General features: G+C 40.6%; 1 protein-coding gene across 1 annotated transcript in view; it reads right to left on the bottom strand.

Moving 5' to 3' along the window:
• Positions 1 to 1064: 1064 nt before the first annotated feature.
• LOC138373517 (uncharacterized) overlaps positions 1065 to 23894 on the bottom strand; it is a 67666-nt gene continuing 44836 nt past the window's right edge. Inside the window, exon 2 of the mRNA XM_069339730.1 lies at positions 1065 to 1192. Coding sequence (XP_069195831.1) covers positions 1065 to 1192 — 128 coding nt within the window. The remainder of the gene's footprint in view (positions 1193 to 23894) is intronic.

Here is a 23894-nt window from a genome sequence, read left to right as displayed (position 1 = left end):
ATATATATATATATATATATATATATATATATATATATATATATATATATATATATATATATATATATATATATACGGAAAAAGTAAGATTAATAATTCTAACACGAATTTTCTCAATATTTCTTATGTTTCTCTTTACTGTCGATGGTAATTGAAAAATCAATTCTCCGAAATTCATTTTTATTTCTAGTCTGACGCGACGCTTGAACGCGTTTCGTAATAACTTATTATATTTTCAAAGACTTTAGTTTACACACACACACACAACAGTAACCTGAAAACACTAAACAGAGTTTTACTTATGCTAACACTAAACCCAAAGAATGAGGTGATTTGATAAAATACCATGCCCAAGATTACAACCGAGTGGCGGCGGGGGGGATGGAAATAGTCTCGGAGACCATCCTCTTTTGTCCGGTCGTGTTGATCGAGTGGTTAAGGGATCCTGTACATCAGTTGCATTGCTTCTGGCAGTATGGGTTCGAGTCACTTCTGGGGTGTGAGTTTTCAGTGGCATATATGCCTGGAGAAGGATACATGTGATGTGAACAACAGTATGTGTAACATAAGAACAAGAGGAAGCTGCACAAGTCCCATTAACAGTTCATGTGAGTTCCTGACAGCAACAATGCTAATGATATAATTGTGTATTAACGATCTTACTTAAATCGTTTTTAAATTAATCAATTAAAAAAAAAGATCCAAATTGTACAAACCATTGCTAATAAATATTGTTTGGCTGAATTCAAAGATATTCATAACCTTTACCTGATTCCCATCTCAACAGTCTATCAAGTATCCAACCTCGCAACATTTCTTTTCCAACGGCAGTTGTTGTTTTAGATTCAGCTACTTAGAACGGCATGAGCAGATAACACGGGCTATAGTGAGACCGCCGGCCATGTGGTGCGTGGCCTCTCCACAAGGGAGGAACTGTGCGTCGACACAATCAATAAACAAGACAAAACACAAAGCCGTTACGACGTCAAAACCTAAATAATTAGGAGCAAAAAAGCCGCCAAAAAGAGAGCCCCTCCATTATTATGCGACATTCAGAAATTGTCTTACGGGGGAAAATGGCGGACTTGAGTTTTTATGTCATAGTTTTGGATTGCAATCTTATTACGGTTTATTTGTTCTTGGGTGAAGTCACCCAAGAACAAATAAACCGTAATAAGATTGTCATCCAAAACTATGACATAAAAACAAAAACAGAAAATGGAGTGAACAACCAATAAAGCGGTGACGGAGCGTCACCTTTATGATGCGGTGACGGAAGGGGGGGGGGGGCCTGAAAGGGGGCCTGACAGCTGAATGGACAGCGCTTCGGATTCGTAGTCCTGAGGTTCCGGGTTCGATCCCCGGTGGAGTCAGAAACAAGTAGGCATAGTTTCTCTCACGTGACAGCTGACTAACTCCCAGGTACCTATTTTCTGCTAGGTAACAGGGGCATAGGGTGAAAGAAACTCTGCCCAATCTTTCTCGCCGGCGCCCGGGATCGAACCCATGATCACTGGATTACATGTTCAGGGTCCTGTCCGCTCGGCCGGCCGGACCCATATAGACCGGCCCCACAGGCCAGTCTGTATGTGTGTGTGTGTGTGTGTGTGTGTGTGTGTGTGTGTACTAACCTAAGTGTGCTTGTGGGGGTTGAGCTCTGGCTCTTTGGTCCCGCCTCTCAATTGTCAATCAACTGGTGTACAGGTTCCTGAGCCTACTGGGCTCTATCATATCTACACTTAAAGCTGTGTATGGAGTCCGCCTCCACCACATCACTTCCTAATGCATTCCATTTGTCAACTACACTGACTCTGAAAAAAAAATTCTAATTTTTCTATGGCTCATTTGGGCAGTCAGTATTCACCTGTGTCCCCTAGTGCGTCTGCCCTTTGTGGTAAATTGTCTGTTTTTATCTACCCTATCAATTCTTTTGAGAATCTTGTATGTGGTGATCGTGTCCCCTCTAACTGTCTAAACGATTGTGAGATTTTTCTCTACGCCTACCTCCCTTAAGAGGTGGACTACAAGTTTAAAGTCTGCTCACGGCAGTTAAGCATGAGTCCAGTAGAAAAAAGGAAAAGTGGGAGCAAACCGCCAGGCCTCCACCACCAAGGGTGTAAACCTGTCCACAATAGGCCGCTGGCTCCTCCTAGTTAAACTGGACGTTAAAACTAATAAAGGGTAACCGACGGGTTCTCAACATCAAATATTTATATTTGAAATGGCGCTATGAATTGGAATTCGAATTCCCAAGAACAGCCGTCATATCAAGATCACATCAACATTTAATAATATGCAGAAATATGGTGGAATAATATGGTTGAAGGGTTGACATCAAAGACTTTTCTATAACATAACAATTTATTAATAACAAGAGACTAACTACTACATTACCGAGTTTACGTTACGTTAATGTCCATCCAGTGGCACGATAACAAACAGCTAAATAGCAACCCTTGCTGTGCGGCTGCATACTGAACTAACCTGAACACAGGTGTGCCCACTGATGACGCAATATTGCAAATCAAAGAAAAATATCACAGACTAAGTTACACCACAGCGAATGGTTACGTTATTGTCCATCAAGTGGCATTTGCAACACAGCTATTCAACGGCCCCTCGAGAAGTGACAGCAGGCTCCATCTTGCTGACACTTCGGGCTGACAACATGAACTAACTGAACAAAGGAAGGATCCACTGAAACAAAGACACAAGCAGGCAATCAATAGTGTCACGGTTTCCCTGACAGCTACTATAATCACAAACTCAGGGGTCCTCCCGCCCCCCAGGAGAGACCCACGTAACTAGGCGGAAGTCTAACAGTGACTCCCCCTATCACAACCCAGTGTGAACACTCTTTGCAACTCCCAATAAGAAGTTGCCCTGTTGTAACCCGATACACAGATAGGCAAGGTGGGATTCTGGGACACAGCTCCACAGATCCCTAGATGACTCTACTCTCGTCACCAGACGACAACCAAAAGAAATTGCCTGAAGTGATTAATTACGTTAATTGACTGATCGCAGCAGTCAGCAACAAAGTACTACGGTAATCACAAACAATTGTCTCCCACTAGACAACAACATGATGATACTCTACGTTAATCTTTAACACTTGCCTCTCTCTTGTTAACAATAACTCAACATATTACACCACACTTGACTCCTTGCAAGTATTCAGTGAGTAATTCTCAATTAAGGTCAATCGGACCACTAATTACATCCCCATTGAGTTACGTTAACTAAGCCTACCCTAACATGGTAGCTTCTCCACAGTCTGTGTCAAAAAATTACTAGTGAGTGTTAATTACCCTAATTAACCCACTAATTACTGAGCCATTAATTAACTGTCACCAGGACCGATAATTAACCATCCATAAATACGTCTCACTCCTCACTGCCTAAGCAGGTCTCATCAAACACTGTGAATTCACGGGAAAGGAGTTAATTACCCTAATTAACAAGATGTGCCAATAATCCACTGTCCTCAGACAGGATATGATTAATACAACGATTTATGCTAGCTCCATGACCTCGCTTTACCGAGTCACCGGAGCTCTCCAATGCTAATTACTCCACTAATTAACATGAGCCACTAATTGCTATACCCCTGAAAGGTAATTAGTCTCGAGCATATTACGTTAACACAAATACTGACAGACTCTGACAGAACCTCTCCCACTACGTGAATTCATGATGAGAAGGCTAATTACATAATTAGCTAGAGTGGTCAATTAATTGTCACATGGACAATTAATTGCTCCCGAGACGTATCTCATTCTGGCTCAACACTGTTCTCTTATAACAGCCCTCACTCACTCCACAATACTAAGTGTGCACCCCTTATCCAGTTAATTACCCCTTAATTAACTCACTGAATCCTTAAGTCCTCAACATAACTTAAAGAAACAAAGTAACCCCAGCATTACATAGGTCACACTATAATGGCATGCAACATCACATCAGCACTACCCACATATAGTTGCGGCTACTGCAACTCGCTAATTACTGTGCCCACACAATAAAAACACACGGTTGTGCAACACACACAAGTATACTAATATTACTGCCCCTCCTCTTTTACTTCTTGCACCTGATTGCAAAGGAATACTGTGAACACACACATACCTCAGCCAGGCAATTAACCCATCAATTGCCTGCTCTCATTAAGTACTGAAAATTCCCCTGAATAATCCTAGAGGTCCCTTAAACCCTCAACACAGTTCCTGGGGCAATAATATTGTATAAACTGATAACAACACTGCACAAACCTGCAACATAATGATGCCGTCAGCATACCCCACATGCTAATGACATTATTAGGCAATCAGTCAGCAATCACCTCTACTGACTTACCACACAACACAGTACATAAGCATGCAAATGAACACATAGAAATGGCCTTCACATACTCTCTGAAAATTATATCACCAAGTAATATGTACTAATTACACAGACTTCAGGGGTCCCCCTGACATCCTTGTCTACCTCTAATGATTATAATTTTACTGTACTCTATGGCATTAATCTAGCCTGAACGATTATATAGAATCGACAGGCTGGATAACTTATATGGTAAATCTCTACACTGACTGGTCACATACTCCAGTCAGTCTACACACTTATATAAATATATATATATATAACTACTTGTGTGCTACCGTGTCCAGCATCCATCTCCAGGTACATCCCAACCAATCACCTGGACGACAGTACAGACAGCTGTCTCTCAGCTGCTTCCTCACTGTTAACAACTTTTATTGTACTCACGGCTACTTAAATCCTCAACAATCCTTTCCCTGGTCACTACCCCTCTGGCTGTAAACACCTAGCTCGCTCCTCATGCGTCGACAAGATGTGGCCCTAGGCTGTCCCGGGAAAGTGGCCAAGGCATGTGGCCAAGGCATGTGGCCACAGCGCCCCTCCCGAGCTGAGAGAGGGGGGTTTTGGGTGGCCTGGGGTGGGTGGCCTCCACCCGCGGCCGGGCGCGCACATGGCGCTTGCCTCAGGCTGGCTGGCTGGCACCCACCAGCATACACACGTGGATGGAAGATCACCTACACTCCCATCAAACCAGCATGCTCGCTCGTACACTCGGGTGACAATTGCCGGCGGCGTCACCACATGGCCACCGCCAGGTGGAATGCAAAGTCCAACATGGGCCTGTAATATCACATACGCGTACACTGCCCAACATCAATTGTCCATTGCCACTAGACAGGATACTCTCACACCTGTTACACCATGAGGCTCTGCCAGCCTGCCTCATGCGTTCACACAGTCAACTGTCTCTTAGCTTTTTACTGTTTCTTCCGTAAATCCCTGGCCCCAATTCACTTAATTAGGCCTTGACACAACCCCTGATGGTAGGAGTGCCACCAATCGAGTAATTTGGACGACAGAAGCGATTAACAGGGGGTGGAGGCGGCCAGCGTGCCACCCCCACCCAAACACCTCTTGCTTCCCTGGCCGCCCAATTCAAACTGAAGATTTCACGGGCTAAGGAACACCAGATGCCCATACCTTCTCCCTACAATGCCTAGACCAATCAGCTTGGAGCCGGCACAGCTTCCTCATGCCGCTCCCAATCAGAGTTGTTCGCGCCAAAACTAGGCTTGGACCACATGTGCGGGACCCAATCATATGCCTCCGTTACCCTCGGCGTCTTGTGACGTCACAAGGAGGAGGAGGCCTAAGGAGTGGCGTGATGTCTCCCATGCGGGGGGGGGGGGGGGGGGCAACGTTCACTCCACTCTCTCTCCCCTCCCCCCCTGTAAAACCGTTGGGAGAGTCAAGTACCTCCCTACACCACTTCCTCTCAATTCCCATCCTATTTCACAGAAACAGGAAAATCCCTGTAATTCTCTCTACAGAGCAATCACAGACTTCTAACTACTCTCAAGTGATAGTTCTTGACATAAGCTTTCATTCAACACCCAACAAGCATATGTTATTTTGAAAGCTTCAGTTTCTAGAGTGTCTAGCCTACTCTAGAACCTAGGAAAACTAGCTGAGGGATCTAGATCCCTCACACAATCGTCTCCATCACCTTGCATGGTATACAAGTTAAGGACACTAGCCTGTAGTTCAGTGCCTCTTGTCTGTCACCCGTTTTGTATATTGGGTCTACATTAACCGTCTTCCATATTTCTGGCAGGACTCCCGTTTCCAGTGACCTGCTATACACTATGGAGAGTGGCAAGCACGGCACTCCTGCACACTCTTTCAATACCCATGGTGAGATTCCTTCCGGGCCAACAGCCTTTCTCACGTCCAAATCCAACAGATGCCTCTTGACCTCATCTCTTGTAATTTCGAACCCTTCCAAGGCCTACCTTACCTTGAGGTTACCTTGAGGTGCTTCCGGGGCTTAGCGTCCCCGCGGCCCGGTCGTCGACCAGGCCTCCTGGTTACTGGACTGATCAACCAGGCTGTTGGACGCGGCTGCTCGCAGCCTGACGTATGAGTCACAGCCTGGTTGATCAGGTATCCTTTGGAGGTGCTTATCCAGTTCTCTCTTGAACACTGTGAGGGGATTGCCAGTTATGCCCCTTATGTGCAGCGGAAGTGTGTTGAACAGTCTCGGGCCTCTGATGTTGATAGAGTTCTCTCTCAGAGTACCTGTTGCACCTCTGCTTTTCAACGGGGGTATTCTGCACATCCTGCCATGTCTTCTGGTCTCATGTGATGTTATTTCTGTGTGCAGGTTTGGGACCAGCCCCTCTAATATTTTCCACATGTAAGTAAAGTAAACCAGGCCGCCTGGTTTACTGCCACCTCTCCTAGTGCAGTGACCTCTCATTGTTCTATTGTGAAGACCTGGAACCTCTTGTTGAGTTCTTCACACACCTCTTTGTCTTTCGCTGTGTACCTGTCGTCACCTGTTCTAAATTTCATCACCTGTTCCTTCACTGTTGTTTTCCTCCTGATGTGACTGTGTAGTAGCTTTGGTTCGGTCTTGGCTTTATTAGCTATATCATTTTCATACTTTTTCTCAGCTCCTCTTCTCACACTAACATACTCGTTCCTTTGTTCTTTGGTATCTCTCAATACTGCCTGGTGTTCTGTTATTTCAGAAGTTCCTCGACGCCCTTTTGTTCAGTTCCTTTGCTTTCATACATGCCCTATTACCACCAAGGATTCTTCTTTTGCTTCTCGGTTTTTCCAATCGGACCGGGATAAACTTGTTTACTGCCTCCTGACACTTTTGGTGACATAGTCAAATATGTCTGGTACGGACTTAGTTGTGAGTTCTGTCCCCCATGGTAAATCTCCTAGGAATTTTCTCATCTCACAATTTCCCTTTCGGTACGCCAGCCCTTTGTTTCCCAGTTCTTTTTGGGGGGAGATAATTCCTAGCTCTACCAAGTACTCAAAGATCAATACACTGTGATCACTCATTCACAAGGGGGCTTCCAACTTAACTTCCCTTATATCCGACTCATTTATGGTAAATATCAGATTAAGCAAAGCTGGTTCATCCTCTGTTCTTCTTCTTGTCGGTCCCTTTATGTATTGGATTAGAAAGTTTCTTGTTGCTACGTCCAGCAGCTTAGCTCTCCATGTGTCCGGTTCTCCATGTGGGTCTCTGTTCTCCCAATCTATCTTCCTATGGATGAAGTCTCTCTTGATTAGTAGTCTGGATCCGTTCCTGCTAGCTACAGAAGCTGCTCTCTCTATTATATTGATCGTGGCCATATTGTTTCTATTATATTCCTGTCTGGGTCTTCTGTCGATTGGTTGGGGGTTATATATGACAACTAATATAATTTTTTGATCTCCAATTGCTATGGTACCTGTTATGTAGTCTCTGAAATCTTCACAGCCTTGAACAACCATCTCTTCTAAACTCCAGGGGGAGTTTTGTGTGTGTGTGTGTAACTGTGTGTTTATTTATATAAATATGTGTGATTAGTTTTGTGCTTGTGTTTACTAACCTAGTGTTTTCGAAAGTGGGTACATCCATGTCAGTTAGAGAAAATATATGTCTATTCATATATGGGTTGAAGGATAGAGGCATGTGGCTAGACTCACCGAACTTTGCAGGATAACTGCCAGCTGGTGCAGGATGATCATGGGTTGGTGATAAAATGGCGAATGACACTAATTTGCAATCTGGCTAAACTCTACACTCCATCCTAATTAAAATTCATTAATCATGTAGTTTTCTTAATTAATTTTTGTCATAACTAGTTCATGTATTGATGAAGACAATGTGTACTGAAGATAGATATAGTGAGCAAGGGAAACTGGCGAGAAGCAGAAAAGGCGGTGAAGAGTAAGGAAGGTGTTGAAGCTTATTAAAAACTGTGAAAGGTAGAGAAGATGGTGTAGGGAGGGAATGATGTGAGGGATTTGGACGGTGGTTAAGGGAAGAAGAGGTGGTGAAAAGTATGAAAGATTGCGAAGGTGGTATTGGGGTAGGGAGAGTGGTGAAGGGCAGGGAAGGTGGTGAAGGACAGGGAAGGTGGTGAAGGGCAGGGAAGGTGGTGAAGGGCAAGGGAGGTGATGAAGGGCAGTGAAAGTGGTGAGGAGCTTAACTTGATTATAACGTCCTTTGATTCCGTTGTCTTCCCTTTGCGGCTTGGTGCCTTCTTGGTTATTTTCGAAATTGTGAAGGTTTTACTAGAGAATAAGAAACACCGAAGTCGGAATATTCTTCTGGCCTCGCCTGGAAGCGAGCAAACTTCACGAGGCTCTCTCTATCTCTCTCTCTCTTTCCATCCCCTCTCCTTCTTTATCTCTGTTTACTCTCTCTCTCTCTCTCTCTCTCTCTCTCTCTCTCTCTTTCTCTTGCTCTCTCAGGGTGCATCTCCTCTGCTCATCTCTCACAATCAGTGGCACAGTAATTATCAGCATTCGTGAAGGTTCCCGGGTCTCGTAACCAGATTTTCATGATGCAGTTCATTTCCAAGCCAGTTTCTGGCTGACTCTTGCAGGAGGAAGGAAGAGAGGGAGGGTGCGATTAGGCAGGCATGTAGCAGACAATCAGGCAAGCAGGCAGGTAGACCGGCAGGCAGCAGACAAGGAAGCAGGCAATGTTCAAACATAAATATCCCCCTGCCATGTATAGAGAGCGCAACAAAATTACTTCGTCATAGAGGAAAAGTTATTAGGGAATTAAACGTCACAATAATTTTTAACATGTTCTCTGTTGTATTGCAGATATATAAGTCCTTTCAATGAGGTCAGTGGTGTGTGCCTCCACAACTCCCACTCATTCCATTTTAAGCAGTCAATTATTTACAAAAACTGGAAAGTCGGTTGTGAAATGTTACACAGAATGCGGATCGATATGTATTTGAATGCAGAAATTCATTGCAAACATTTAATAAAGTAACAAGAAAATTCTAAAATGTAGTTTTGCTTAATTATGTTATATGTTATGCTTATGTATTTATATTTATATGTACTAACTTGCCAAATCTCGGAAGTGAAGTTATAGAACTTTAGAACACTTTCCCACCAGAAGACTCGAAACCTAGCCATCACAGATGCTTCACAGCAACTGGCATAGCTGGTACACCATTAACCCTCTACACCAACCCAGACCCTTAAAAGTGATGGAAATTTCGGGGTATTTTAACCCCCCAAATATCACCACCTCCCAAGGGCACCAGAGCTAGTACTCACCTAATTGTACTCACCTAATTGTGCTTGCGGGGGTTGAGCTTTGGCTCTTTTTTCCCACCTCTCAACCGTCAATTAACTGATGTACAGATTCCTCAGCCTACTGGCCTTTATCATATCTACATTTAAAACTATGTATGGAGTCAGCCTCCACCACATCACTGCTTAATGCATTCCACCTGTTAACTACTCTGACACTGAACAAGTTCTTTCTAAGGTCCCTGTGGCTCATGTGGGTACTCAATTTCCACCTGTGTCCCCTTGTTCGCGTACCACCAGTGTTGGATAGTTTATTCTTGCCTACCCTGCCAATACCCCTGAGGATTTTGAAGGTAGTGATCATGTCTCCCCTTACTCTTCTGTCTTCCAGTGTCGTAAGGTGCATCTCTTGTAGCCTTTCCTCGTAACTCATGCCTCTTAGCTCCGGGACTAGTCTGGTGGCATACCTCTGAACTTTTTCCAGCTTCGTCTTGAGCTTGACAAGATACGGGCTCATGCTGGGGCCGCATACTCCAGGATTGGTCTTACATATGTGGTATACAAGATTCTGAATTATTCCTTACACAGGTTCCTGAATGCTGTTCTGATGTTAGCCAGCGTCGCATATGCCGCAGATGTTATTCTTTTTATGTGGGCTTCTGGAGACAGGTTTGGTGTGATAGCAACCCCTAGATCTTTCTCTCTGTCTGTTTCCTGAAGTACTTCATTTTCCATTCTGTATCCTGTGTCTGACCTTCTGTTTCAGCTGCCTAGTTTCATTACTTTGCATTTACTGAGGTTGAACTTGAGCAGCTATTTGTTGGACCATTCATTCAATCTGTCCAGGTCATCTTGTAGCCCCCTACTATGAGCAACGTTATACGTAATAAACATTGAGAAGAGTTCCTACAAAGTATAAATTAGCAAACAACACTTGTTGAAGTTTGGGAAAAGATACGAAAAATCTCTAGTAGCAGCCCAACCAAACCACTGCACCACAGCCCACTAGAACAAGCAAACATTCTCCTTGATCAATGGACACTAACATCAAGCTACAACTCACTCCCAATTAACTTACAGCATAAACTTAATGACACACGTTCAAACAGACAACGAACCATCAATCTTGCCTGTACAGCTATCGACGTGTCGGACCTTAATGATGTAACTGAATGGGAATTAAATCAAGCACTTAAGATGGGAAAACCAACTGCTCCTGGAGAAGACGGTATTACTTACAGTCTACTGAGATTAGTCTCACACGTACCAGGTAATCCACTATTAGTGTTGTACAGAATAAGTTTAAGTGAAAGAGTATTACCTGATGCTTGGACAAAAAGTGTCATTGTTCCCATCCCCAAACCACACTCAGATAATTATAGACCCATATCTCTAACATCGTGTGTTTGTAAAGTGCATGAACGTACTGTTCTTAACAGACTCATGTATCGTATACAGGGGCACCTGTCACCCAAACTGTTTGGATTTATGCCTGGGCTCAGTACACAACACTGTTTTGCTGAGTACTTCGCACATATTGAAGCTTCCCCTCAAACAGTCTTCATCGACCTAGCAGCAGCTTTTGATACAGCAAACAGAGAAATCAAACTGGAACAGCTTGCCGAGCTGGGAATACAAGGAAAATTACTGAAATGGATAAAGGGCTATTTGTCTAATCGAACAACATATGTTTTGTTTAATGGTGTTAAAAGCACAGAGAGCAAACACTTTGAACTGGGAACTCCACAAGGAGGGGTCCTCAGCCCCTTGTTGTTCAACGTTCTGATGCATAAACTTATTAAAGATCTTCCAACTAATAATGAAGACACTGTCATTTTTTTATGCTGATGATATATGTTTACAGGCTGCCTCCGAGCCTAGAATGCAAGTTCTGCTCGATGCTTTTGCTACTAGAGCTGAGGAATGTGGCCTCCTTATCTCTGTACAGAAAACTCGTGCCCTCATTCCATGTGGTATTCCACCACCAAATTATCATATCGATAGGTAGATACAAGGTAGCCAACTCCATCAAAATATTAAATATGTATCCAACTCAATTAATGATTAATCAACAAATTACTCGATGGATATCTGGGATCTATCAGTTGATTTTGTAAATGTGCCCAAGAAAGATAGTGTGCACTCTACATTATTAAAACAGTTAACACTGAAAAGCATCACTGAAAGTACTCAGTGTATGGGTAACGATGTGTATCAGTGCTGTACCAACGGCTCTGTAGAAGAAGGTGGACGATGTACCGGATGTGCATGCAATATATTTGAACAATCTTCTCTCGTACATGCTGCAATGAAGCGCGTCAATGACTGGGCAAGTACAACTCAAACCGAACTTGCAGGCATATACATTGCCACTGAATTTTTAAAAGACAAAGGCAGAGGACTTATATACTGTGACTCGCAGAGTGCACTCCTGGCATTGAACGCTCATAGTAGTGACACCCAGAAAATAGTCAGTGATATTCGAATGAATGTTTTAGCTGTTAAAGAAAACAGATTTGAAATTAAATTCCTATGGATACCATCACATGTTGGCATCTCAAGGCATGACACTGTTGATATGCTTGCTAAGTCAGCCTGCAGAAAACCAGTGGTAGAAATTGATATGGGTGTTTCATTAGCAGTGACAAAGAGAATACTTAAACAAATATCTAATGATGATCTCACAGACCTAACAAATTCACAAAGACCGGAAAATTGTAGCATTAAATATTATGATAGATATCGTGAGGAGATATTCACATATGGGACTAATAGAAGAAGAACCCGGCAGTGTCATGTTATAGTGGCCATAATACGCCTGGGATATAGACGTATCTGGCAGCTTTCTCAAAACCCAAATGTCGAGTACACAATGTGCCAACTTTGTGAAAGAGAAAACATGCACTCTCTTGAAAATCATATTGTAGAATGTCCCATATTGACTGACTTTCGCCCTCCTGGGCTAAGGTATGCTGAACTGTGTAATTACTATATGAGTACTGGAACACTTGATGATATATTGGACTTGTACCAAAGATTAACCATGTAATGTATCAATTATTCAATGTATGTATGTGAAGTAACTATATAACCTGAGCTTGTAAAAGTACCTTCATCACCTTTAGTGATAACTGCTTAATTGCACACTAGTTTCTCTATCAGCTATCTCACCCTGTCAGAGTAAAGAGACAAATGTATGTGAATGCATGTGTGTGTATATATATGTATGTATATATACGTATATGCAACCCATTCTCGCACTTGCCTTCAGCCAATATTGGCTTATTTAATAAGTGCATATGTGACATACTAATTGATTGTAAATATTTTAGTTTACCTTGAAAAGCTACATAGAAAACACCAACCTCACCTAACCTTCTTAATATGTTAAGATAAGCATCTTACTTAACCTGGGGAGCTGGTCGGCGGAGCGGACAGCACACTGGGCTTGTGATCCTGTGGTCCCGGGTTCGATCACGGGCGCCGGCGAGAAACAATGGGCAGTTTCTTTCAACCTATGCCCCTGTTACCTAGCAGTAAAATAGGTACCTGGGTGTTAGTCAGCTGTCACGAGCTCCTTCCTGGGGGTGGAGGCCTGGTCGAGGACCGAGCCGCGGGGACACTAAAGCCCCGAAATCATCTCAAGATAACCTCAAGATAACCTATCAACGGTATAGGTTAAGTAATAATTGTAATTATGAAGCAATAAGATGCTTATCTTAACATACTAAGAAGGTTAGGTGAGGTCAGTGTTTTCTATGAACCTTTTCAAGGTAAACTAAAATATTTACAATCAATTAGTATGTCACATATGCACTTATTAAATAAGCCAATATTGACTAAAGCAAGTGCGAGAACGGGATGGTATATGTGTGTGTGTGTATGCATATGTATGTGTATAAATATATATATATATATATATATATATATATATATATATATATATATATATATATATATATATATATATATATATATATATATATATATATATTCCATATATAAAGTATATATGGAAGCTGATCAGAATTACATTTCACCTTTGTAAATACATATTAATGACACTATGTAAAAGACACATCGAACACTTTATGTAGGGCATACGTAAATCTGTGTATCTATGGATTTACATATATAGGTTAGCCTAGTATTTTAAAAGCACCGAATCACCTTCTGTGGTTGATTGTTCAATAAACCCCTGAACTATATGTTTAACACATCTCTAACCCTGTCCATTGAGGACAGAAGAAAATGTATAATGCTGGTTAGCATTGTAAATGTGTGGGCACGTCTGTGGTAGAAAATAATAATAATAAAAAACAGCCTCCTACTATCCTCCTCCGTTTCAATCCTCTTCATAAGTTTTTGTGTCATCAGCAAACATTGAGAGAAACGAGTCTATACCCTCCGGGAAATCATTTACATATATCAGAAACAGTATAGGTCCAAGGACTGGCCCCTGAGGGATTCCACTTGTGACGTCTCACCACTCTGAGAACTAACCCCTCTCAGTGACTCGTTGTCTACTGTTACTTAGCTAGCGAGAGGTCACTCACATTCTTTCATCAAGTCCCTGTTAATATGGGAGAACAACGTGTTTATGCTTCATGCACTAACTTCCCTAAACTTGCAAGTGAGGTTATACAACTTTAAAACACTTTACCTCCAGGAGACTCGAACCCTAGCCAGCACAGATGCGTCACAGCAACTGGCATAGTTGGTACGCCTTTAACCCACTACACCAACTCAGACCCTTAAAAGAGTGGGAAATATTGGGATATTTTAACCCCCCCAAATATCACCACCTCCCAAGGGCACCAGAGCTAGTGAGAGGTCACTCACGTTCTTTCATCAAGTCCCTGTTAATATGGGAGAACACTGTGTCTATGCTTTATGCACTAACCTGCCTAAACTCGCAAGTGAAGTTATACAACTTTAGAACCCTTTCCCAGCAGGAGACTCGAACCCTAGCCAACACAGATGCTTCACAGCAACTGGCATAGCTGGTACACCTTATCTATATAAATAAAAATGGAAATGTTTGTTTGTTCAAAATCGCTAATCTCCGAAAGTTCTTCGATTGCTTAGAAATTTTTACACACCATTCCATTCGCATCCAAACAGGGTTTTATGTACATAATATATATATATATATATATATATATATATATATATATATATATATATGTCGTACCTAGTAGCCAGAACTCACTTCTCAGCCTACTATGCAAGGCCCGATTTGCCTAATAAGCCAAGTTTTCATGAATTAATGTTTTTTCGTCTACCTAACCTACCTAACCTAACCTAACCTAGCTTTTTTTGGCTACCTAACCTAACCTTACCTATATATATAGGTTAGGTTAGGTTAGGTAGGGTTGGTTAGGTTCGGTCATATATCTACGTTAATTTTAACTCCAATAAAAAAAAATTGACCTCATACATAGTGAAAAGGGTAGCTTTATCATTTCATAAGAAAAAAATTATAGTAAATAAATTAATTCAGGAAAACTTGGCTTATTAGGCAAATCGGGCCTTGAATAGTAGGCTGAGAAGTGAGTTCTGGCTACTAGGTACGACATATATATATATATATATATATATATATATATATATATATATATATATATATATATATATATATATATATATATATATATATATATTGATGTCACGTCTGTGACGGGAAAAACATTTTTTTTGTTTTTAACTGTTTTTCATATGATTTTCATGTGAGGGAAATCTTTGAAATATCTTTCCCAATTGCTTTGAAATTTTAACACAACGTTGTATTCGAATAGGCACATTTTTTGTATACCTACATTATATATGCCTCACCTGTGACAGGAAAAGAAAACATGTTTTTATTGAAAAGCAGCACCATCTGTTTTACGTTGGAGCAGCACACGCTGCAATCTCCCAAAGTTCTTCACCAATTGCTTTGAAATTTTGACACAACGTTCAATATGAATATGCGTGTGTTTTTATATACCTACTATATAGATGCCACACCTGTGACAGGTAAAAACATGCTTTTGATAAACAGCACCATCTGTTGCACATAGGAGCAACACACGCTATACAAAATATGTTTCGATTATCTTTCAATGTTTCTGATTGCATTGATAAGTTAAATTTTCATAGATTTCGATTTATTTTAATATGGATTTAAGTATTTTTTGACATTGCATTGGAATTGAACTGTGTTGTTTACCATACTGTTCATTTCATAAGTATAAGTATAGATGCCACACCTGTGACAGGAATTTTTTTTTTTTTAAGAAACAGCCCCCATGTGTTGCACGTAAGACCAATGCACGCTATACTAAATATGTTACTATTCCATTTCAATGTTTCAGATTGCTTTGACAAATTGAATTTTCATAGATTTCGATTTATTTTCATTTTGATTTAATTATTTTGTGTGACATTGTGTTGGAATTGAGTTGTTTTATTTACCATACTGTTCATTTCAAGATTATAGTTTATTTGTTTAAGTTAAATTATACCTTGGGAGTAACTTTGCCTACAAACACCATTATTGAACTTATAAAATTGTGCATTAAATATAATTATTTCAGCTTTAATGATTCATTTTATAAACAAACATTTGGCATGGCGATGGGTAATCCCCTCTCCCCTGTTTTGAGCAATCTGTACATGGAATGTTTCGAAACAAATATCCTTCCCAGGATTTTACCCTCAAATTTGCTTTGGTACAGGTACGTTGACGATATTTTGTGCCTGTGGCCGGTTAATCATGACGAAACTGATTTTCTCAATCAAATTAATTCGCTGGTTCCGTCAATTAAATTCACAATTGAGAACGAAGTGAATGGTGTTCTGCCTTTTTTAGACATCATGATTCATAGAATTGTTAGGAGTTTCAAATTCAATGTGTATAGGAAACCTACCAATGTGTGCTCGTATGTACATTTCTATTCAAATCATCATGTTCAGGTCAAGCGGGCAGTTTTTTCTGGTATGTTTCTCAGAGCACTGAGAGTTTGCAGTCCGGAATTTTTCGACGAAGAAATAGCAAATATATTTGAAATTGGGAAGAAGTTAAAATACCCAAAATCGATCTTGGATCTTGCGTTTGGTCAAGCAAAAAGGACTTTCTACAAACAGACTACTAAGTCTAAACCAGAACTGAAAAATTCGTTGGTATTACCATATTCTGAGGGTCTAGTAAATCTTGCCCCAGCCCTGAAGAACCTTAATATTAATCTAGTGTTCAAAAATTATAATACAGTTAAGTCCATGTTAATTAAGAACTCGCCCTCGTCTGTAGCAGGTTGTGTGTATTCCATCCCTTGAAATGAGTGTGCATGTGTTTACATCGGCCAGACAGGTAAATCTCTTTCCTCGCGTTTAAAACAGCATTCATATGCTATTCGTACAGCCCAGCAATCCAGTGCATTGTATTTACATTCCAGTTTATGTAATCATTCTATCGATTTCACAGGGGCAAAATGTATTGTTAAAAGTAAGGATTTTGTTGAACGAAACGTGATCGAGTCTGCTCTGATCAAACATTGTAACAACAGCCTTAATGTGAGCCCCGGTATGTACAAGTTGGATCCCCATTTAAACCTCAATATAGCACGTCAAAACAATATAGCAATCATTTAACACGTATGGCACTTGGAGATATTAATAGGAGCTGCCTCGTATGGGCCAATAGGCCTTCTGCAGTTACCTTCTTTCTTATAATTTCTTTCCTCCACTTATTTTTGGTGGTCAGGTGATCTGCCCAGGCGGATATAAAGGTCTGATCAGCAATCTTATCTTCATTCTACTTTGCTCTGATGAAGGCGAATTAGCCGAAAACGCGTTAAGCATTTTCTATTTTTCACATGTGGTTATTCTGCATACTTGGATCAGTGTTTTTGTGATCATTGTTGCATATATATATATATATATATATATATATATATATATATATATATATATATATATATATATATATATATATATATATATATATATATATACATACACACACACACATTATTACAGTGCACTCTACTGTATCTTCCCTTATCAAGCAAAAATATTTATACGTCCTACAGAGTCCCGGAGATGCAGGGATTTATTTGATATAGATGACGACCACCAAGAGTACTTATTTGGGAAGAAAAGGACAAAACTAAAATAATCTTCAGGTCAAGTTCCATTCCAGTGTGTACAGTCTATTCATTCCCACATTCATGTCTAACCACTTGGGCTGGACGGTAGAATGACGGTCTCGCTTCATACAGGTCGGCGTTCAATCCCCGACCGTCCAAGTGGTTGGGCACCATTCCTTCCCTCTCGTGCCATCCCAAATCCTCATCCTCATCTTACTTCCAAGGGCTACATAGTCGCAATAGCTTAGCGCTTTCTCGTTAATATTACACACGCCAATAGTTTCAACATGATGTGATTCAGAAACCTTTCTAGATGGCAAAATTATAGGCAAATGACTTAAATCTTTCCTCACCTTTTCTAATCCATGTTTGTTTTACTCCCACAGGTACGTCTAAAGCTGTTTCGAATCTTGTACCGTCCCTTCCCTCTGGACGGTACCTTCCCTCTACCTCAGTGCACTCTCTAGCGTAAGTACAAAATCTATCAAAAACTCGTATCATCTTTTCCTCCTGAACACCAGTTCCTGTCTGTGTGCTGGTATAAGGACTACAACACTTGTCCGAAACTAGAATCCTCCACGTCCCTCTGTACACTAATCCCAATCCGATGTACTCCCACGATACAAAACGTGTTCGAAATTACAAATCTGACAGGAGTCAGTCAGGTGCTGTCACAGTGAGAGGTTGTGTTAGCTGGAGCTCTGGAGTAACATTATTATTGCAATAATGGAAGGATTAGTGAATGATTTGGTGAGTTTGGTTGGAGCTCTGAGAGCAGAGATGGATTCCCTGCGGGAGGAGGTACGACGGCTGAGACTTCGAGAGGAAACGAAGGAGGAGACCAGTGTTGACGAGACCTCATGGTGGAGAGCAGTGAAAGACAGGGGTCTTAAGAAGACCTTGACAAGGCCGCCTACAGACGCCCTAAGGACGGCAAATTCATTTGCCGTGTTGGAGGACGAGTGCTATAGTGCGCCTGCAACGAGGAAATCAGTGAGGAACGGCGGAGCGTAGGCCCCTCAGGCTGCCTAGAAAGGTCAGGCGGTACCGAAGCGAATTTTGGTCGTGGGAGAGTCCCAGGTGAGGTATTTAGACAGAACGTTTTGTGCCAGAGATAGGGGGAACAGATTAAGGGTTTGCTATCCGGGAGCTGGAATTGGTGATATTGGTGAAAACATGAATGATATTATGATGGGAAATGGGAACAAACCCATTATTTGTATTAGTGCAGGGGGTAATGACGTTGGGCGAGTTAGGAGTGAGGAACTAATACAGAGAATTAGGACAGCCAATGAATTAGTTAGGAGCAAGGGAGGAATCCCGATCATATGTGGCATTCTTCCAAGAAAGGGAGTGGGAAATGAATGGATGTCGAGGGCACTTGGTGTCAATTGCCAGCTGGAAAGATATTGCAAATCAAATGCAATATCTTTCATAGACAACTGGGAACGCTTCTATGGAAGAAATGAAATGTATGCTCGTGATGGGGTGCATCTATCGAGGGCTGGGGTTGTTGCTGTTGCGAACTCGTTGGAACCAGTGGTTAGAGGTGTTTGGGTTTAAACTGTTAGTAGATAGTGGTATGGGAATTGATTTGGAGGAAGGAGGTAATAAAAGTATGTGTTCGTGGGAGAAAAGAATTGGCAAAATGATCAGGGAAAGAAAAGGGCCTCAAAATAACAATTCACTTAGGATATATTACACTAACAGTAGAAGTCTAAGAAATAAAATTAATGAATTAAATGCTCTTGTCTGCACAGAAAAAATAGATATTATTGCACTTACCGAAACGTGGATGAATGTAGAAAATAGAGAACTATTAGCTGAATATCAGATAAATGGATTTAAACTATTTCACACAGATAGATATATTAGACGAGGAGGGGGAGTAGCCATATATGTTAGGGACAATTTGAAATGTAGTCTCAAAGACGGAATCAAAACTGAGCCACACACAGAAACTATTTGGATAGAATTAAACGAAAAAGCAAATAATATTATAATAGGAGTTATATATAGGCCACCAAATTTAGACAGAATGGAAGCAAAGCATCTATGGGATGAAATATCTAGAGCATCTAGATCTAACAGTATTTATGTCATGGGTGACTTTAATTTTAGTGGAATAAACTGGGTGAACAAAACAGGGAATAGTGAAGCAGGAGATTTTCTAGAATTAATTGGCGATTGCTTTCTTACGCAACACATTAAGGAACCAACGCGGGAAAATAATATTTTAGATTTAGTGTTAACTAACAGGGAAACACAAATTAATGACATCGAAATAGGGAGTGAGCTAGGGAACAGTGATCACAAAGTAATCAGATTTAGCATAGAATGGAATAGACTTGTAGGAGAAAATTCTGTTAAAGTGCCAGATTTTCGAAAAGCTGATTTTAATAGCCTAAGAAATTTTTTGGGTCAAATAGATTGGAAAGTCTTGGGTATGGGGTGTGGGCCGGTCTTAGAGCGAGACATGAACCCAGCGATAGGTGACGTAAAAGGGGATTTCGATGTGGATTTAATATATAACTTATTTAAGAATATTCTAAACAAAGCACAGGAACGTAGTATACCATACAAAATGAATAGATCGAATACTAATGACCCAAAGTGGATAACAAATAATTTAAAGAGCCTTATAGGTAAAAGAGAGCTTGGTACAAAAGGATTAAGAATGGGGAAGTCAGGTTAGAACAGGAATTCATACAACTGGTTAGAAATGTTAAAAAAGAGATTAGGAAAGCAAAAAGAAACTATGAAGTTCGCATAGCAGAGCAAGCAAAGTCAAACCCTAAAGGGTTTTTTCAGTTATATCGAACTAAGACTAGGGAAAGGATAGGTCCATTAAAATCTGAGACAGGTCAAATAACGGATAATGACAAGGAGATGAGTAGTATTTTTAACAAATATTTTATATCTGTATTTACTAAAGAAGAACTTAACAATATGCCTTCAGCCGAACAAGTCTATGTGGGTCGGGATGAGGACAGGTTGACTAGTTTAGCAGTTACCAGGGAGGATGTAATTAAACAATTAGAAAAACTAAAACCAAACAAATCCCCAGGGCCGGAGGAAGTGTTTGCCAGGGTGCTTAAAGAATGCAAAAAGGAGCTTTCCGAGCCACTGTCTACCATATTTAATAAATCAATAGTCATGGAAGGTAGCTAATGTGGTACCAATTTTTAAGAAAGGAGATAGATCACTTGCGTCAAGCTATCGGCCAATTAGCCTAACGTCTATTGTGGGAAAGTTACTTGAATCAATAATTGCAAATACAATTCGTCTCCATCTTGAAAAACATAAATTATTAAATGAGTCGCAACATGGTTTTACAAATGGCCGTTCATGTTTAACAAATTTGCTAACTTTTTATTCCAGCATAGTTGAGGTAGTTGATAGTGGTAAGGATTGTGATGTTGTATACCTTGACTTTAGCAAAGCTTTTGATACAGTGCCACATGAAAGACTAATTAAAAAAATAGAAGCTCATGGTATTGGGGGTGCTATATTAACTTGTATTAGGGCATGGCTATTCCAAAGGAAACAGAGAGTTAGTATAAATGGGGTCTAGTCTGAGTGGGATAATGTTGTTAGTGGAGTACCTCAGGGCTCTGTCCTGGGACCCCTGTTGTTTATAATATATATAAATGATTTAGATTCAGGTTTGAGTAGCAACATTTGCAAATTTGCCGATGATACGAAAATCGGTAGGGAAATTAATTCGGAGGAGGACTCACTATCACTTCAAGTTGATCTAGATAGGGTTTTGAAATGGTCAAAGGATTGGCAAATGCAGTTTAATGCTGATAAATGTAAAGTTCTGAGGCTAGGTAATGATGATAGAGTTACAAGATACGAGTTAGATGGTGTTGAGATTGCGAAGTCGGATTGCGAAAGGGATCTGGGAGTTATGATTAGTAAGAATTTAAAACGAAAGGATCAATGCATGAATGTTCGTAATAAGGCGAATAGGACACTGGGATTTATTAATCGAAGCGTTAGTAACAAGACACCTGGTGTGGTTAAAAAAGTTAAAGGAAAAAGAGATAAGGTTAAAAAAGAGATAAGGAAAGCAAAAAGAAACTATGAAGTTCGCATAGCAGGGCAAGCAAAGACAAATCCTAAAGGGTTTTTTCAGTTATATCGTACTAAGACTAGGGAAAGGATAGGTCCATTAAAAACTGAGACAGGTCAAATAACAGATAGTGATGAAGAGATGAGTAGTATTTTTAATAAATATTTTGTATCTGTATTTACTAAAGAGGAACTTAACAATATGCCTTCATCCGAACAAGTCTATGTGGGTGGGGACGAGGACAGGTTGACGAGTTTAGCAGTTACCAGGGAGGATGTTCTTAAACAAATAGTAAAACTCAAACCAAACAAATCCCCAGGGCCGGATGAAGTGTTTGCCAGGGTGCTTAAAGAATGCAAAGAGGAGCTTTGTGACCCACTGTCAACCATATTTAATAAATCAATAGAGTCAGGCAGAGTGCCAGAGTTTTGGAAAGTTGCTAATGTGATACCAGTTTTTAAGAAAGGAGATAGATCACTTGCGTCTAACTATCGACCAATTAGCCTAACATCTATTGTGGGAAAGTTACTCGAATCCATAATAGCAAATAAAATTCGTCTTCATCTTGAAAAACATAAATTAATAATTGAGTCGCAACATGGTTTTATAAATGGCCGTTCATGTTTAACAAATTTGTTATCTTTTTATTCTAGCATTGTTGAGGCAGTTGATAGTGGTAAGGATTGCGATGTTGTATACCTTGACTTTAGCAAAGCTTTTGATACAGTGCCACATGAAAGACTGATTAAAAAGATAGAGTCTCATGGTATTGGGGGTGCTATATTAAGCTGGATTAGGGCATGGCTATACCAAAGGAAACAGAGAGTTAGTATAAATGGAATCAAGTCAGAGTGGGAAAATGTTGTAAGTGGGGTGCCTCAGGGCTCTGTCCTGGGACCTCTGTTGTTTATAATATATATAAATGATTTAGATTCAGGTTTGAGTAGCAACATTTGCAAATTTGCCGATGATACGAAAATCGGTAGGGAAATTAATTCGGAGGAGGACTCACTATCACTTCAAGTTGATCTAGATAGGGTTTTGAAATGGTCAAAGGATTGGCAGATGCAGTTTAATGCTGATAAATGTAAAGTTCTGAGGTTAGGTAAGGATGATAGAGTTACAAGATACGAGCTAGATGGTGTTGTGATTGCGAAGTCGGATTGCGAAAGGGATCTGGGAGTTATGATTAGTAAGAATTTAAAACAAAAGGATCAATGCATAAATGTTCGTAATAAGGCAAATCGGACACTTGGATTTATTAATCGCAGCGTTAGTAACAAGACACCTGGTGTGGTTCTCAAGCTATATCTTGCTCTAGTTAGGCCCCATTTAGATTATGCAGTTCAGTTTTGGTCGCCATATTATAGAATGGATATAAATTCACTTGAACGTGTCCAGCGTAGGATGACTAAGTTAATTCCCCAAATTAGAAATCTTTCATATGAAGAAAGATTAACAAAGCTTAAGTTGCATTCACTGGAAAGGCGAAGAGTTAGGGGTGACATGATAGAGGTTTACAAGTGGATGAATGGACATAACCGGGGGGATATTAATAGGGTGTTGAAAGTGTCAACACAGGACAGAACACGAAACAATGGATATAAATTGGATAAGTTTAGATTTAGGAAAGACTTGGGTAAATACTGGTTCAGTAACAGGGTTGTAGATTTGTGGAACCAATTGCCGCGTAACGTGGTGGAGGTGGGGTCCCTCGATTGTTTCAAGCGCGGGTTGGACAAGTATATGAGTGGGATTGGGTGGTTATAAGAACATAAGAACAAAGGCAACTGCAGAAGGCCTATTGGCCCATACGAGGCAGCTCCTATTTATAACCACCCAATCCCACTCATATACTTGTCCAACCCGCACTTGAAACAATCGAGGGACCCCACCTCCAGCACGTTACGCGGTAATTGGTTCCACAAATCAACAACCCTGTTACTGAACCAGTATTTACCCAAGTCTTTCCTAAATCTAAACTTATCCAATTTATACCCATTGTTTCATGTTCTGTCTTGTGTTGATACTTTTAATACCCTATTAATATCCCCTTTGTTATGTCCATTCACCCACTT

The sequence above is a fragment of the Procambarus clarkii genome, chromosome 42 (assembly GCF_040958095.1).
Source record: "Procambarus clarkii isolate CNS0578487 chromosome 42, FALCON_Pclarkii_2.0, whole genome shotgun sequence".
In the NCBI taxonomy this organism is placed as follows: Eukaryota; Metazoa; Arthropoda; class Malacostraca; order Decapoda; family Cambaridae; genus Procambarus; species Procambarus clarkii.
This window is presented reverse-complemented; position numbering and strand designations above follow the sequence as displayed.